Source organism: Ruditapes philippinarum, unplaced genomic scaffold (assembly GCF_026571515.1).
Source record: "Ruditapes philippinarum isolate M1 unplaced genomic scaffold, ASM2657151v2 ctg1486_1_1_1_1, whole genome shotgun sequence".
Classification (NCBI taxonomy): domain Eukaryota; kingdom Metazoa; phylum Mollusca; class Bivalvia; order Venerida; family Veneridae; genus Ruditapes; species Ruditapes philippinarum.
In genome coordinates this window covers 121,559-141,274 of record NW_026866592.1, presented here as the reverse complement: position 1 = coordinate 141,274, position 19,716 = coordinate 121,559, and the positions used below count along the sequence as shown (strand labels likewise).

General features: G+C 30.9%; 1 protein-coding gene across 1 annotated transcript in view; it reads right to left on the bottom strand.

The window, feature by feature from the left end:
* Window positions 1-6,396: 6,396 nt before the first annotated feature.
* LOC132732997 (neuronal acetylcholine receptor subunit alpha-10-like) overlaps window positions 6,397-19,716 on the bottom strand; it is a 51,713-nt gene continuing 38,393 nt past the window's right edge. The window contains exons 5-10 of the mRNA XM_060719555.1: window positions 10,238-10,282; window positions 9,715-9,824; window positions 8,862-9,014; window positions 7,868-8,259; window positions 7,369-7,562; window positions 6,397-7,139 (exon numbers count right to left, since the gene is read on the bottom strand). Coding sequence (XP_060575538.1) covers window positions 6,465-7,139; window positions 7,369-7,562; window positions 7,868-8,259; window positions 8,862-9,014; window positions 9,715-9,824; window positions 10,238-10,282 — 1,569 coding nt within the window. The 3' untranslated portion in view covers window positions 6,397-6,464. The remainder of the gene's footprint in view (window positions 7,140-7,368; window positions 7,563-7,867; window positions 8,260-8,861; window positions 9,015-9,714; window positions 9,825-10,237; window positions 10,283-19,716) is intronic.

Sequence of the window (19,716 nt, the reverse complement as noted above, 5' to 3'; positions counted from 1 at the left end):
TATTAATTTTCCCTTTCATGTATTCGAATTATCAACAGATCGATCAAGGCTTAAAGGAACCCCACTGAGTTTTTTTGACATGGTGGGGCTGGAAATATGTTTCGGTATTATTGTTCGTTTTGGTGAAGTTCTGGACCATAAACATATGTGCAAATTTTTAAATCTTTCACATTCTTTGTTTTTCCAGAATAATTATGCTAATTGTGGAAACTGACCCAAAATTGAAAAGCGTTGCAATGCTTTTCATTCAAACCGGGCTAAATATAACTCACAAATACGATTTTCAATTTCTTTCCGAGTATATTTCTTTATTATCTTTTGCATATCTTTCTGTTTTAAGTGCCTAAGCTGATCATGTAAGAAATTCAAATTTTATGTTTTAAGGCTTTTGGACTTCAGTGGAGTTCTATAAAATCAAACATGCGAAACAAGTTATTTTTACGGAAAAAAAACCCAACAAAGTTTACATTGATGTGAATTCAAAGTAAAGTCACCTTGATCAGGCAAATAATTAAATGAATATCAGTAACTACATGTATAAAGGTTAAACAAATATCTTTATCAATATAATTTTATATACACTACAAATCTTGATCTTGAAATTAGTGACATTTTAGATTGGAGGCTTTTAATAAAAGCAATAAATGACATAAAATAACTTTAATTAAAAACAGGTAATAAATATTTGGTGTACGATGCAGACGATACGGGCTAACGGTTAATAACAATATTATTTACAATATTGCACACAGTTGGGAAATATTTTAATTTAGATTATAGATCAACAATATGATAGGAACGTGATAAATTCCAATGCTTCATTCTTATTGTATTCAATATGAAAAAGATTTGAAAGCTAAATTACAAAGACAGAACGTGCAATTTCATATTGAAATGGTTCGATTGTGAAGATAATAAGTAAATCAAAATACAGAAAATAGCTTATATAATAAGGTTGTGTAATGAATGAAAATTAAAGCAACAAACATTATCGTCAAAAAATGTATGCACTGCTATTGTTAAATAAAGTGAAAGAACAAAACCCTTAAAATGACTAGATTTTAAAAGCAGTGATCTGATGGGTTTTGCTAATTTGGGTCATATTGAACCATTTTATCCACAAACATAAGATAAAGGACGAAATATACCGAATGTGAAAAGTTTATGTTGGATTTCCTACTTAACTATAATGTCGACTTTGCATGTGTTTTTTTTATTTTGTTTCAAGAAATGTTAGAAGTTGCTTGTTATGTGTATCATTCATTTTGGCATCCATTTTTATTTTACAAAGGGTGTCTCTATTCTAAAAAATGCATTTGTATTCCCTGCAGAAGAATGTCATAATCTCTTTCCTTAATTCTACCTTTTCCTACCCAATATAATCTATGCCGATTTTTGATTGCTTATTTTCTTCAAGAAAACAAAAAAGCAGTTGTTTTGTTATGTTTATCATTCAGTTATTTGTTATGTTTATCATTTAGTTGTTTGTAATGTCGTTAACTTATCCTCTTTGGCATCTATTTTTTTCCTATCCTAGGGCGCCTCTGTTTAAGAAATACATTTGTACTCGTTAATTAATTTCATATTTTTTCCTTAATTCTACTATTAGTTCGACTGATAATCGGAGCAATTTAACATTGGAAAATTGAAATTGAATTGTCTTATGCCACTGTATCTCTAGGAATCGGTTGGAGTTCTGCGATTTACAGCTGGAAGAATTAAATCTTCTAAAATATTGTTTTCGTATATTTCAAGGAACAAATGGAAATATGAACTGTTGACATAAGACTGTAGACACATGCAACAAAAATTTCAACTTTTGTAGCCAAGTTTTGGTTCCTTCAGACAAAACAATTGTTTAAACCTTGAATGTTAAAGCATTTGTAAAATATTTATAGACTATGGGCAAATCCGCGACAATATTAAAAACTCGATTATTTCATTTAATTTTCTAGAATTAACTATAATTGTGTCCATATTTCTTTTTCCTCAGTTTGATTGAAAATTATGGAACTTACGGTTCTAGAAATCATTTTGATAAAGTATAATTTTATAGGCTAGTTATTTTCACTTTCTTTGTTTTTTCCTCTCACATAAAAGAATAAATTTCAACATTCTTATGTCAGTATAAATTAACAATCATTTTGTCTACTAAAGATAATAAATGGAGAAATTATATCACGTGATCTGAATGTCGGAATTATGATAACGAAGATTCAACACTCGCATCCGAACCTTAGACAAATCTATCATATCCATTATATGAAAAAAGGAACATAATGACATATGGATGAAATTATGTATAGGAATAGATGTTATCCGGAACTCGGCAAATGTGGGTTTTTCCCAGCTAATCTGTTAACGTTAACCATTAGGTCAATCTGTTGCGCTTTTGTTCGAAGTTGTAACTGTAAAAGTTTGTTTGTACTCAATGATAAGCTGGGGAAAACTCAAATATACATAGAGTTAGTCTAATAAGAAAATCTGAATTTGTTAAAGCAGATATGATAACATATGTATTGTTTTAAACACTTTTATTTTTGGTATCTTGTAACAGTTTCCAAAACATCACTCATTTGCCATATAGATGGGAAAAAACAACAAACAAAATATTTGCTTCTGTTGCTATATTAGCAATTGGAGTATTTATAGTAAATAAGTATTTTGTATTGAAGTTAAAATACTTCTTTGTTTACATTTTGCTACCTTTAGGACATATTACTTCACGTTCAATGTTACTTTCCTAATTTAATAAACATCTAACAGGCTCTAAATCCATTATTAAAACATTTTTAAACATGATTGGCATTTCTAAAGCAATATGGATTTCTCAAGCATAATATGCCCTTAAATTTAGGTCCTGTATGCTTGAATAATAACACAATATTTAATCAATCAACCAGTATTTACGACAAGTCTGTGATAGATATATTAAAACTAAAACAGAGGGTAACATACTATCACAAGAAAGCATATTTGAATTATTACGAAAACGATTTGAAGCTTTGTTTGAGTAACAGATGAGCAGAATAATGTCAACTATAATAATTATAGAGTTATGTATTTTTGAATGAAGGTGTATGATGGAAACGAACTGAATATTAGTATAAATGGATCATCAAATTCCAAAAGTTGTTTTTGTCACTAGCTTCTTATATGAAACTATGAAGGTTCCGATTACAAAATGTATCAACAACTCCAACATTAGTTCTGTGCTACGTACTATTATATTTACTTTATTAAACTTCAATCCTTACTTAGGTAAGCTAATTGTGTACGTTTGATGGAAATCAGAAATGCAGCGTTCGTTTGGCATATATAGAGTTCACTGAACTCGATTAATTCATGTATCAAACGTAATTTCGCCGGGATAGTTAAAGATAAAACATCCTTTTTTCAGCACATATAAATAAAAGAGCACGATAATTACCTCCAAAAGTCAACATGATTTTTGTTTGTTATGTTATGAAAGTTAAGTTTGACTGCATGGTTACAGTATGGTAGAATACAAAGAAGGTAAGCTGTTATATTAATCATGCAATCTTTAATTATGTTTTATAATTAATTCTAAATATTTAACTTCTTTGCTTTGGAGACAAAAAGCAATATTATAAATATCCATCAATGTAAGTTTGCATAACGTGTCTGAATCAACATATTTCAACTTTATTTGTTTTGTTACGATTACTTAAGCGCAATCGTATTCAGCTACTTCGCAAGTGCTTAAAGTTAGTGATATTATCTTATTTGTACGCTTGACAATATTGAATATTTGGCTCATTTTCAAAATTTTCATAACCTAGAGCCAAGTTGCATTAATTTATAGTCCAGTATTTGAATTTAACAACACATTATCATATTTAATGAAAAACAAAGACTAATTTTGGATAATAAAACTTCGGCAAGCATATAAAACAACGGAAACAGAACATATTAATTGCCTTTACAAATAGAATCTGATGTCTACGAAAAACTATTATTACCTTTAGATAATTCCTGTTCATATTCATCTGTCGAATGGATTCTTTTTTCAAAATTAATTATTTTTTTATCATATTTAATGAAAAACAAAGACTAATTTTGGATAATAAAACTTCGGCAAGCATATAAAACAACGGACGCAGAACACATAAATTGACTTTACAAATAGAATCCGATGTCTACGAAAAACCTTTATCTTTAGAGAATTCCTGTTCATATCCTTCTGTCGAATGGATTCTTTTTTCAATATTATTTGTTTTAGCATTATGAACAACCGGTTAATTTATTGTCTGCGATCACTTGTAATTAACAAAACAAATTTTCATTTTATCAAATGTTATAAAAGTTTATTTCTAAGGCTTAATGTGTCCTTGTATTTCTAAGTATGGAACATATGAATTCGACGGCCTCACGTAAAAAATTCGGAAAATGTTTAGAAAAGTTTACATCTCAAATTGATAATGATAATTCGTATTAATAAGCATACCATGTATTTATTTTTTTTTCTATAAAAATTTATGCAAATTATCCCAACGTTTTTAAGGCTTGACAAAATATGTCCCTGTAGAACAGCCTTTGTGAAATACCATTCATACTGTTGATATTGCAGAGAAACTGCTGACAAAAGATTTCCTTTTATTTTATCTCTATCAGTATTAATCCCTACATTTAACATAGGCTCTCTTCCTATATATGAATAAGTTGCTTTTTATAAATGCCGAGTTTCACTTTCATCATACAAACTACACGTAGTTTATCAGTTCATGAATAAAATAAGGCGATTTGTGGTTAAATTATTATTCCTAAAACATTAGTAAATCAATATCAAATAACATAACCATTTAGTTGCTAATCGACTACTGAAGCGTTACTGTTATTTAACACGGATATCATGTTTTGAAGTCATTACTTTGAACTATCTAGGAATAACCCTGTGTGAGTTATGAACATATCATGTAAATACTGGGGAAATATGATTAAACATAATCATTTTAGATGCTAAAAGTGGCCATATATTGTTTCTTGTCAAATAAATATCCTGATATCGTGCTTCGCTTATAAAACATCGATGAAATAATCAAGCGTTCTCTTGTAACCGTAATATAAATGCAAATTACAGGAAAGAAAATAAATGAAGTACATTAGAACATACTTTAATGACCTCTTTTGTGGTTATAATACATGCAAATCATCACAGGTTGTTAGTTTGTTAGGTTTCACGGCGCACAAACACAGAAATGGTCATATGGCGCCAAAACAGGAAAGATAATTTTGGCTTACATCGTGTGTTATAAACTTCAAAGCAACACCAAAGACCAAAACACCTCGCCTGCTGGAGTTAAGAGATAGATCGACTCCAGTGATTCAAACATTATAAGTCGCCTCTTACAATCACACAGGGATAAATGGTGGCTGCAATTGTTATGCCTCAACCTCGTAGCCACAAGGGGCAAATCATCACAGATTATTAACATAAATTATATGATTAGCATGTACAGTTCCTTTCAGGCAACTTAGAAGTCTAATACATCGTCAGTTATAACATCTAAATTAATAATTTATGATCTCATTTGCTAAATCTTTTTTTTACATAACAGTAACTGTCATAAAAATTTCAATACTTTCATCCACTTGTACTTATAAGCTTATCACTGAGAAGTGTCTCCTAAGTCTCCATCAATTAAGATATTTATATATTAGAGAGTTGTTGGCTGAATATTAAATTCAAAATACTGTTGTCTATTAGATATCGTCTGCAGAAAAATAAAAAAACACTTAATTACTAGCTGGTTTGCAGTGATTAAAGGTAGTCTCAATATCTCGAATGCAGACAGACCGAGTTTACAAACTCATAGTACATAATTGTCTGAATTTTTGCGAAGAGCGTACGTCATATATAAAATATAAAGCCCTGGCGCTGGGCTATGTTTAGAGAGGCAGATAAACAATCTATATTCTAGTCTATAAAGGTGGTGCTGCAAGGTAAACAGTCAAATGATTGGATGAAAAAAATATCAGACACGACCAAGGACCAGCAACTCACCCAACTCTAAAATAGGCGAAGCAACCTGTCCGGCACATAAGCTCCTTAAAACATTAGATATTTAGTGCTCTTGGATCTGACAGGGGTTGAAATAAATATGACTTTGACTAAACATGATTTCTATTCGGAATCGGACGATATATGTTTACTAATGGAAGGTATAAAATCACTCTTTGGTTACAATGAGTGCACTGGTTGAGCATTTAATGATTCGTTAGCCAAAGCATCTAGTTTTTCATTTCCCGTGGGATCCAACACTATTTGTTTAACTTATTTTTCAAAACAATGATACAAATGCAACAGGTTATTCTCAAAAGTACTGTTTGCGTTTTATTGGATTCAATCCAGGATCTTTGTATGAAATAAATATGTTACAGTATTATTTTTAATGAAATTTATTGACATACAATGAACATGATATTTTAGAATGCTATATAAACTACATTGTGTATCTACTATTAGATTTCATAATTGGTGTGCGTTGTATTTTGGCATCCCACAAGTCATAGTTATCTCCTGGAATGATGATCAGTATAATCATGTAAGATGCAATAGTTCCAATGAAATAAAGCCAGAATAAAACCCTGTCTACAACCGCGGCTACCCGTTGCCACTCCGCCACAATCAACTTCCGGTAATAAATTTCACTTTTTGTATCCCCTTCTTTAGGTTTTATTTCGTTTGATAATATACATTTGTTTGGAGGTTTTTGAGTTTTGAACTTCGGTCTTGGTCTAGACCTATGCTCTGTTGGTCTAAGCAATGACCTTGAGCTGGAGGGCTGAACCTGTTCGTTACGCCCAGAGTGGTCCTCCATTTCAAATTTCATAGTTCTCGGATGATTTTTTTCTGGATACACATCATCACGACGTATCCATATGACCTCATTTTCTACATCTTTGTCACTATCAGCATTTAGAGGTGCTGCCGCGGCACCTTCGTCATCATCAACATTAGATTCATTGTTACTATGACGACGACGTATCGTATTATGTCGTGATAAAGTATATTCTTGTATAGAAGAAAGAGCGGTTTCTCGAGTCCTCCGCATAGACGTTTGACGTCTGTTTGCTCGAAATGAGCTTCTTCTGGTATCAATTTCAGCGTCACTTTCCTGTAGAAATGTGAAATGATTGATTACTTTGTAAAAAGAAAGCACGCGAACTTATATAAAACAGTATTTTCTACTTTTACAAACTGTTTTTTCTTCAAGTAAACACCCGTTCTTTAATTTATTATTCTGTTTAAGTGTTGCAAATTTATTTCTCTAGCCATATTACAGAAATTAAAATGTCCAAAAAATGTCAGTGTATTTAAACACTTGGTTCTAATCAAGAACTCACCAAATTAATCGATTCCACAATTCTTTCGAGGTCATGGCGCATGCGTAATACAAATGATATCCACTTGAGAACCAAAACTCGCACCCACATCGGTGCTCTTCTTGTCTTTGCACCACGATTGTATAAATTGATTACCATAACCGCCATTATAACAGACAGTGACGTCAGCGTCATTACTACACACAGATATATGCCTGAAAATGTGAAATGTGTAGAAGTATATTTTAATCAAATTGATTACCATGCAAATCAAAGAACATCTAGAACTACCAAAGTAAAAGAAATAAGTATAATTTCTGTAATACTTGCCCATTTGTTTGATTGTGGTAGCAATATAAATAAACTAAACATACGCACGTTTGTTTTGACGCATCAAAATAACTCCACAATTCTATCAAGAACAATAATTAGAGTAATCGTGATACTAACTACATGTATATTCTTACAATTATGTCAGAAAAATATAAATAAAGGTAAGAGGTGATATGATCTTGTTTACCTATAAGAGGGACAGCTTCAGATGTTGCGGGCACTTCCTCGGCTATGAGCAACATAAACATAGAAAATGCTAGAAAGACAGATAGTCCAAGAGTTATCTTTTCACCGGAAGTTGGTGGCAACCAAAATGTCAGCAGTGTTAAAATAGATAACATGATGCATGGGACTATAATATTGAATATGTAGTAAAATGTCTTCCTCCGCACGTGTAATGTGTACGTGAGATCGGGGTAAGGGTCATCACAACAAGAATGAGTGCGTATATTCTTTCGCAGCATGACGGATAGAAGGTCCCACTCGCTGTTGTTGACGTATGAAGATAATTCAATGGAACGATTTTGATTCATGGTTTCATAGTCCATCCACATACTGCTATATATCCAGGAACCAAATCTGACAGATACAATAAAGAGCAAATAAATTTTTTTGGGTAAGTTATCACTGTTAAAAGGTAGGCACAGACGATATCTGCGCCATTTACTATTGATTGAATGAATTTACGCTTGATATGGATTACAATACTTGAAAAATACGAACATAAAATATGATATTTGCTTTTACATGAAGTTTGATCTGGGCTTATGTCACTCTCAAGTTGTAGACCACTTGACTACAATAAATTCAAAAATTTCAATTTCAATTCAACTAAATCTCATTAAAAGATTACATGTTATCCGATATCCATAAAACTCAAAAATATGTTAAAATTAGCTGAATTTGGAATCATATTAAGATAAGTGTTGCGATATGAAAGCTAAAATTTTAAAAATTTGCTTGGAATTTAAACTAGATATATCAAAATGAGAAAAATTAGCTTTTTTTAAGAACATTAAGAAACTAAACAATGTTTGATAAAAATAGATGTATTTTAATACTATATCCTATAAAACAAAAAAAGGTTTAAATCCATTTGCTTAAGCATGCGTTATTATCAATACCGGTATATTTCATTGAGCTTCAAATAATGTAAGAAACGTTAAAAGGCATACAATTACCGCAAAAAGCACAACTGATCATCAAAGGGGAAGTAAGTGATGTCAACCTTACAGGAGCTCTTCAGCTTCACCGGTACTGGCCAAAGTACTGTCCCGTTGAAATTAACCAATACATACGTTCCCTTCATGAACCCCGTGGAGCCACCGTCGGCACTAAAATACACATAAAATTGATGCATAAAGTAGATGCACGATTCAAGAAAGTAATTCGATTGAAATAAAACTCGAGTGTTGACGGCAAAAACCTAAAACCAATGCAAATTAAATCAATTCCAATTTACAAAATGCATGAGAAATGCAATTCTTAGCCCCATTAATACGTGTTGAAGTTTAAGACGCTATTTCGACAGATATAAAGAGAATGTTAATGGAAAAGAAGAAATGTGTTTGCATTAAGATTCTTGCGATCACGCTATCGTTAAAACAATTTCCCCAGTTTTTGTCCTTTTGGTATAAAAAAGACGTGATCAAGTCAATTACGCCAAACTCCAGAGTCAATTATAACAAGCTGAAAACCATTATCACGCTCGAGTTGAAATGAATATATTTAAACTAGAGCAGATGCTTTTCCCTAACCTGCTGAATTTCCGTAATGGGTTTTCCTTGCCCTGCGTTAAATTTGGAATAATTCATTTAAAGTTTAAGGGACTTCAATATAAAATTACTTCAATTGAGCTGCCTACAGTATAGAATCTTGTCAGACAGCATGGATGTGTAGGCTGTTCTTGATCTATGCTGGTGGCAAAGGCCAATCACCTTTGGTTTCAGCGGTGTAAGGATAAGCCTAGCAAACACAGGCGACTGGGTTTATCAAAAGAAGTTAAGAATAACTTTTAACATAATGTATCCATACTTGTTGTAAATGAAGGTGTCCGGCAACCATACATTGCTTGCTGGTATCCGGATTGAACGGATGTTATTATACTCGTCTGGTTCCCAGGACAAACTCTCGTCCAACCATTGCTAACAAAGAAATACTGAATATTTCATACATTTTAGAAACAATTTAATTATCTTATAACAAAATGCACGTACAAATTTGTCTGATATAGATATTAAAACTAAACATTTTATATAGAATGTTGGCTTCATACTTTGCTAAATTGACAACACATTTGTTTAAAGTGACATAATAACCATCTTTGCGATGTCAGATTGAGCTGAATCAACTTTATATAACAAAAGCTTGACTTTTGTATTGGCTATTGAGCAGCAGTTGATATTAAAATATATATCATTCATACAGCAAAAACCTTTACCAGAGCCCTGAATATTAAGAATAATATAATAGGGGCTTCATGTCATTATTTATAGCACAACTGCATATTTCAAGATCGTTTGCTAATAATATTTTATTTACATAGAAAATTACATACCTGGTCAATGAATACGTTTGTGGTAAGAACTTGATGCCTTTCATCCTGAAATATATAAAATTATATTTTTTGTAAAATTGTAAAAAATTATATATTTGTTAACATGTATAAAATAATATCCACGGGTGGCCATAAGCATTTTACAGTGCTAGTTTGATACACTAAATTTCTAATGATCCAAGCGTTCTATGTAGAAGAAAGTTGGCAGATACATTTAATTTTGCGTAAATGCTTGTAAATATCCAACAGTATTTTTTCTTTACGAGCAATTTGTAGAGTTCCTGACATACACAGTAAGGGTGTTGACTCTAAGACATATATTTGTAACATATCTAAATTCGACTGTCTAAAATCAAATATATTATCAAATTTGTATAATGGACTTGACCTGCTTTAGATTCGGACTAGTCCATTATTTTAGTAGTACTGAAATAATGAAATATAGTATATAGTCTAGTGAAAGTGCACTTATTTGTACTTTGGCCTGATTTATAGTATCAATTCTAAAGAAAAGTCTTTGACAGGAATACGAAGAAACATCCGATTCTTTACTGAATTCTCAGCATATGAATCTGTATTTATCGAAATAAATTTCAATCTTAAAATACCGTAAAATTGAATGATAAAAGAGGACGGACTTTCTTCGTCAAAGATGATTTAAAATAGAACGTTCTATCACAAAATGCATTTGTTTTACTGGAGACTAAAAGAACTAGTTTGTTGACGAAGGATACCAAGTTAAAGTGACAAAACAGGAATAGAATGAACAATATCTAGTTCAATGCGAATTTAGATGCTGGCAAAGCCAAATTAAATTTCTTTTCCCTGATAAGTGTCTTGAAGTTTTGAATTGTTTTATAACGAATTAATATTTCATATCTTAAAACATACACATTTCTTCCAGCGTTATCAATTGTAAACCTATTCTGGTGCATTTGTGCTGAAATATTCGCATTTTTCTCTAAATGTTTTTGTATCAAACTACGAAAATACTGATTTTTATAAATATGACCAAACGTTCGTTAAGAAGTGGCAAAATTGCTGTTAATGAAGCTACAATAGAATATTTACAGGATCTATAAACCACGTGATGTATTTAGAAATAATGATAACCTAATTTGTCATTTTATCAATAGTAGCAAATGAAGCAAAATAATTATTTCTGGACTTTCATTGGATAGTTCATGTATGACTCAAATATTGCTTCAACGTTGTTTTGCAAAGGTTAGCTACTGTACCTCAAATATAGTCAGCCAAAGCACGGAAATAAAAAAAAAATAACGAGAATATTTCAGGCTTTGCTTGATCAATCTTTGTCCATAAGAGGCTAATACAATATAAAACAACAATAACTATTTTAACGTAGATCTACAAAAATTAAAACAACAAACTTTAATTAACCACTCCAAGAAATTCTCCAAAGAGTACACATATCTTGAAGTATCTTTGAAACAAGACTATTTTTCAAGAAGATTGTTTTTGTTATGACTGTTTGATTTGTTAGTAAAGACAGAAAAGGTTTTGTTCAATATGTCATTTATGTCAACCGTTCAAACGAGTAGGTTTCCTTTCTCTCTAAAATAAACATTTTTCGTTATACATCATATCATTATCAGCGTGAACATGATTTATATGTTCTGCTTATTCAGTTCCAAAGCAATAAAACTAATTCGATACTATCATTTCATTTTCAAGGTTTTACAGATAAAAGGTAGAAACACAGAACTGATAAATAAAATGATAGATATAAATGTAGTAGGTATTGGTAAGTATTACAGGTACAAATTCTCAAAATCTAGTTTTAATTTTACCCGTACTTCACTTCAGTGTTGTTATATTTTCTGGTCCTTCGGGATCATTAATGCCAACACTATATTGTGTTGAGAATTGAGTACCGCTCAAGCCGGTGCTAGGGGGCGTGAGGGATGTTGCATTTATTCATTATTCCTCATGTACAGACTCAACCAAACCGAGTCTGCAATTCTTAAGACATTTTGTTGTGATTAATGCTTCCGAGGGATCACTTTGTTTCCAGAATTTTTTATATATTACAACAATAATATCATATTTTTTTATGAAGTAAAATTTAAATTAAACAATTTGTATTATTTCTAAAGAAAATTATGATTTTTTTCTAACCATTGCATAGAAATGTTTATTCAATTTTTTGTTACACTTTGTTTTTTGTAACGTTTTAAGCGTGTCTTTTTTTAGTTTTTATGCTACAAAGTTTATTAATAATCCGTTTCTTATTACTAAATTTAAATTCTTGAGGTTTGGTTAGAAACAGGAAGATATGCAAAAGGAAATATCATAAGAAAACTGTCATATTTACATGTTCTTATGTTATTTTTTTTTTGCTACCACAATTGAACTTATCACACCACTTTATAAACAAGTACTCTATTTCCTTGATTGGCAATACAGATTTCATGAAATCAAAATCAGATAGTGCTAAAATGTTTTACATCTTTGTCAGTTTTACAAGCTTAGAAATATCATCAGATACTTTAAAGATATTTGATTTCGCTTCACGATAACTTTTATTTTTCCGTTTTTTATGTTTTCATATTAAAACTAGAAGCACGAATCAAATATCGTCTTTATATTACGGGAATTGATTTGCAAAATGTTCAGATTCTATTAGATTCTTTATCACATAAATCTGTCTGTTTAGAAATCATTTTCAATCTAAAGATCCCAGAAAAATTTAGTAGTTTGATAAAAGAGAACAGACTTTCTTCAACGTCGTGCTTTCATATTGCAGATTCCATCGCGAAATGCACCAGAATAACTAACTTAAAGGCTAAGATAAACGCTTACTTGACCAAAAAAGAAAAACAACAACAAAAAAAACCATACAAACAAAAGTAACACTTCCAATTGGGGAAAAAGACAAAAGACAAAATTCGACTGAGTGAACAGTTGTACATTGTACCTAAATTTTGAAATCGACCTGTGTGAGAACTGTTTTGATTGAAATTTACAAGAAGTTTAATGTATATAATGTTCACACTGTTCTTAAAAGCAATCATAAAGATTACAAGTATAGAGAAACCATACGGACACACATATCACATATTTTGTGGCTGATAATAAACTACATTTTTATGTTTTGCTATAGACTGGTCAAGAACCATTGTGTTATCATTATGCTTTGTAAAATAAATGGAAGACTAGACTAAGTCTTGAAACTAAAAAAACACACCAGATTTCTATAGCTAACGTGACATATTTGACGAGAAAATGTCTCCCTGGTTTAAACAACATATCATCAATGAAATAGGAACATGCCATAAACCAGCTTCTATCTTTTCTCTAATTCTGATTTTAAACAAATAATAGTACTATTCCACGGACAAAAATGTGCAAACTTTAAGTTACGATTTAAGGTGATTATTAAGTTACAAAACCAGACAAAGACACCAGAGTATAAGGAATAATGCAAAATAGAGCTACCAAAAACATCGGATACGTATGTATGTACGGTGTTTGCTCATTGATATAAAGATAATAAAAAAAGCAGTTTAAATGAATCGTAATCGTAAACTAACCAGTCCTGTTGTATGAAATAAAACGCACTAAAACCAAAGATAAGGACCGATAAAGGATAATACATTAAAGAAAGAAATATCTGCAAGAATAACTTAGGAAATATCTTCTCTTTAATAACCTCTGGTTAAATAAATTTTCACGAACGATTTGTTACGATGATCTAAAATGCAACAACATGTAAGCGTTTTCATATGTATGTTCAAAGAAAGTTTATATTTTTTTGTTTCGGTAATCATTCGTTTATCCTCTTTGCATTTTTTGTTTTAATTTTTAAAAAAAGCGCTTTTTCTAAAGAGTTCGATAAGTTCATTTTTCTTTTTCGTTTGGATTTGCTGTTCGATGAGACGATAAATCAGATTAATTACTACAAGAAACCAAGGAAATTTCATTTCCTGTCTTCAGCTTAGTTACATCTGTGTTTATAAAAGTCTGTCGAGGAATTATAACGGATTTTCCGGAACCCAATAACGATATTTTGATAATTTATTTAAAAAGCTGAACTGTATAATACATAGTTCGCATTGTTAATCAATAAGTTCTACTATAGGCAATCAATAAGTTCAGACAGGAACAGTCAATTTAGACTTACAAAATGTTTTCATAAATACAGTTATATTAATTTTCACTTTCATGTATTCGAATTATCACAGGCTTAAGCTGATCTTTGTTTGAAATTCAAATTTTACGTTTTTAGGCTTTTGGACTTAGTGGAATTCTTATTCAGCACGACATTATTGTTGTGCTTGTGGTATTTTTGGTTTCAACCTTTCGGCATTTTCTAGTTGGGTGGTTCCAATATTCCTACTTGAATATTGTTGAATCACCCTTAGGATATGTTGCCTGCTTTTTAAATTTGTCTTTTGACGTCTTATCTGTGATACGCAGGCTTCATATCCTCTGATCCCCTTTCAAAATTCCATTTTATTTAGTTCCGCCCATTGTTTTCTCGTTTAGGACACACGCTTTTTATTACTTGGGGAACATACGCCTCTTTTCATGGAATGGCACGGAAGTGTCACATTGAAGGTTCCATGATAACCGCCGTATGAACACATCTGCGGATGTTTCTAAATTCAAAAGTTTACTATTTCATGTTTAAATGTTGAATTCTGCTTAAGCCGGTGCTAGGGGGTGTGGACGGTAACTTGCACTTTCCAGTACTGTCCATGAACAGGCTCAATCAAACCGAGCCTGCAACATTTTCAATTTCGCCGTGTTGGGCTTTCTTAAGGGATTCTGTATTTATCTATTTTCTTAAAAACAGCAATAAATTCATTGAGTAACAACAAAATATATACTGATGTAAATAAAAAGTAAAGTCACGAGATCAGGCAAATTATTAAATGAATATCAGTAAATAAAGATTGCACGAATATCATTATCAATATAATTAAATACACATTACAAGATCTTGATATATTAAATTAATGACATTTTAGATTGCAGGCTTTTACAAAAAGCAATTAATGACATAAAATAACTGCAATTAAAAACTGGTAATAAATATTTGGTGTACGATGCAGACGATACGGGCACTATTCCTTAAAGGCTAATAACAATATTATTTACAATATTGCACACCGTTGGAAATTTTTTTAATTAAGATTGAAGATCAATGATAAGACAGGAACGTGATAAAATCCAATGCTCCATACTTATTGTTTTCAATTTAAATAGATTTGAAAGCGTAAGAACAAAAACGGAACGTGCAATTCCATTTTGAAATGTTGAGATTGTGAAGTTAATCAGATAACAGCGTTATAAACGATATAATAAAACAGTGGCACGATAGGAAATAAAAAGCAACAAGCATTTTCATTTAAATGTTTATGCACCTCTATTGTTAAACAAAGTGGAGGAGAAAAGCCCTTATTTGATCTGATAAGATGATTTTGTTAATTTGGATAATATCGAACCTTTTTTATTCACTAAAATACGAAAATAGACGAAATATGCCGAATGTAAAAAGCTTATGTTGGATTTCCTACCCCTTATATACTCTATGTCGACTTTGCATTGTTAATTGTTTTTTTTCAAGAAAAGTTACAAGTTGTTTTGTTATGTTTATCATTCATTTTGGCATCCATTTTTATTTTTCAAAGGACGCCTCTATTCTAAAAAATGCATTTGTGCTCCCTGCAGAATGTCATAATTTCTTTCCTTAATTCTACTATTTCCTACCAAAACATAATTCATGTCGACTTTGCGTGTTGTTGTGTTTTTTTCAAATTAGCAACTCTGTTTTTATGTTATGTTTATCATTAACTAATCCTCTTTGGCATCATTTTTCCTATCCAAGGGCGCCCCTGTTCTGAAGAAGTGTAATTACATGTATACTGATTATTTAATTTCATAATTTCTTTCCTTAATTCTACTATTTGGTCAGCTGATAATCGGAGCAATTTAAAAATTGGAAAATTGAAATTGAATTTACTGTCTTATGCCAGTATCTCTCTAGGAATCGATTAGAGTTTTACCACTGAAAAAAAAAATCTTCTACAATATTGTTTTCGTAAATTTCAAGGAACAAATGAAAATATGAACTGATAACGTAAGTCTGTAGACACATTAAACAAATACTCCAACTTTTGTAGCCGAGTTCTGTTTCCTTCAGACGAAACAATTGTTTTAACCTTGAATGTTAAAGCACTTGTAAATATTTAAAGAAGATGGATACAATCAGTCATAATATTCTAGAATTAACTATTTGTTAATTGTGTTAATATTTCTTTTTCTTCAGGTTTGGTTGAAGGTAATGAAACACTCGGTCCTAGAATTAAATTATAGATGACAAGATGCAGAACACACTCAATAAGATAAGCAGATTTGTTAAAGCTTTATGATATAGTGTAAAGTTTAAAAATGAAATTGCATTATGAAAACTGAAATATTAACCATGAAAGAATTGTTTCAAAAGTTTCTTTTGGTAAAATACGTATTGTCTTTAACTATTTAGGTTTGAAATATTAGCAACTCCAACACAAGTTCTATCTATCTTTGGTCTTATTTTTAAACTTACATTATTCAACTTCAAATCGAACCAAATCAAATAATTTCTCTAAGTGTATCATACATGATACAAACATAGGATGAACATTTTTCCCTTTTTTGTGTTATCCTTTGTGTTGGTGAGCATGTCATGGTTTTCTCGTTTGTGATATAGTATTTAATAATGCTCATTATTTTATCCTATGTTATGTTGTCAACTATGTATATGCTTGCTATGCCGAAATAAATCTATCTATCTATACTTCAATGCTTACTAAGGTAAGCTAATTGTGGACTTTAAATGGCAAGCAGAAATTCAGCGTTCGTTTGAAATGTTCTTAAAAAGTTATGATACTCGTAAGAACATACGTAATTATAGGAGTTAACTAAACTCGACTAATACATATATAAAACTAATTCCACAGATATGGTTTAAGATGAATCATCCGTTATATCAGCACATATTAATAAAAGAGTATGATAATCACCATCAAAAGTCAACCTGATTTATGTTTCGTTTTGTTATGAAAGTTAGATTAGATTGTATGATTATTGTACGGTAGAATAGAAAGAAGAAAAGATATTATATTCATCATGCAATCTATGAAAAAGCGAAAAGAAAGTAACGTTGCAAAATAAAGAAAGAAAGAAAACAAATTTTGATGTTAAGAAATCCTAGAAGTGCCTGCATTTCTTTTAATGATCACATTACTGATAATAAAAAAATGATGGGTCCATGTATGCAGACAAAAATTCAAAGAATATAAACTCAAAGTAACCAGGAAAACACCTTTATGCGTACACTTCTGATATACACATATATGGTTGAATGCTCTTGTTGTTGTAAATCAAACCAACCCATTACAAGTTATAAGATTTTTGAAATGAATAGTTGAAACCCGTAACTCGGCAATTGTGGGTTTTCCAAGGTAATCCCCTGGTACAAAGAAAGTTTAACAGCTACACGGTGCATACTGCTCACAACTTTTCAAACTGCAGCGCTTATTTAAAAGCTTTAACTGTAAAAGTTTGTTTGTATCTCGGATTAGCGCGGAAATAACTAAAACATTTTTAATTCCAGAGTAAGTAAGTGAGTAAGTAGGTAAGTGAGTAAGTGAGTAAGTAAGTAAGTAAGTAAGTGAGTAAGTGAGTAAGTGAGTAAGTGAGTAAGTGAGTGAGTGAGTGAGTGAGTGAGTGAGTGAGTAAGTGAGTGAGTAGGTAGGTAGGTAGGTAGGTAGGTAGGTAGGTAGGTAGGTAAGTAAGTAAGTAAGTAAGTAGGTAAGTAGGTAAGTAGGTAGGTAGGTAGGTAGGTAGGTAGGTAGGTAAGTAAGTAAGTAAGTAAGTAAGTGAATGTTGAATTGCCCACAATTATTTGCACCTGCGCAGCCATATGTTTTGGTATGTTGATACAATCATATAGTTTAATATATGTGCAGCAAAAATACAAAATTAGTAATAAGGTTTGAAAATCTCTGTTGCACTTCTTCCTGTGCGTCCACGTTCTTAGGAAAGTGCGTTTTAACTCACTCGGAAATTCATAATTTTTTTTTCTTAGATTTGTTGTTTGATGAAACGTTCAAGCAGATTAGCTAATACATGTATAGAAAATCAACAAAAACTTACTTTGTTGAGGCTTACTGTTTCAGTTTTACATGTAAATTTAATTTAATTACTTTTGCGTTATTATCATTATAAAATGAATTTAAACATCTATTCTTTAGATAGCCATTTCGTTATAATTGTTATAGAATGAATTTAAACCTCCGTTTAATAGATAAACATTGCATTAAAATTGTTATAAAACAAATTTAAAAGTCTATTCAATGTTTAATACATAATTGCTGTTTAAGATATTTTTTGTGTAAATATAATATAAAAGTTTATTTGACATGTTATTTCTTTGCGGTATTATTGTTGTAATAATGAATTGAAAAGTCGATTTGACCAATAATAGATAAGGTAGTACATTTAAATTAACGACGTATAAAATATTGTTACAAATTCTATACAATTATGTGTACGCTTTGCATTTGAATATGCACAACTTTTAACAGTGAAATTTGATATCTTATTGTTTCAATATTATTATTATAATTATAAAAAGTTAACCGGTAGACTGAATTACAAACCGATTTTGAAAACTTATATTCGGTGTTGTTGCATCTTTCTTTGTTTCCAAGGGCGCCTCTGTTCTGCAAAAATTGCATTTGTACTCCCTACATAATGTCATAATTTGTTTCCTTAATTCTACTTTTTGGTTGACCGATAATCAGAGCAATTTAACACTCAAGAAAACAAGGAAATTGAAATGAATTTTACTGTTTTATATCTCTTTTATCTCCAGGAATCGGTTGGATTTCTAAAATTTCCAGCTTAAAAAATTAAATCTGCTTTGTTATTGTTTTCTTAAATTTGAAGAAACAAATACAAATGAACTTTAAACGAACGTACGTTTGTAGATTAATTTAACAAACATTTCAACATCCGTTGCCAAGTTTTCGCTCCTTCAGACCAAAACAATTGTTTTAACCTTGAATGGTAAAGCTTTTGTAACGGATTTATAGACGATGGACAAAGTCAGCGACAATACTTAAACTCAATTCAATTGTTTCATTTCATTTCCTGGAACTAACTATAAGTCTGTGAGAATCTTTGTGTATTTTTAATTCGGGAATAGGGGTAAGTTTATTGCTCATAATTATTGTAATACTGTAACGATCCACCGTTCTTCCAACAACAATTTTAACATAACATGAAAAATTCCCTTGAAAATAATAGCGTGCCTGTAAAAATTCGAAGCGATAAAAGATATTGCAAGTGATCTATTGATACAATCATATAGTGAAATATTTTTGCGCAGAAAAAAATATAAAATTAGTTATAAGGTTGGAAAATCTTTTAATCTCCATTGCACTTCCCCAGAGGGCCCGCGTTCT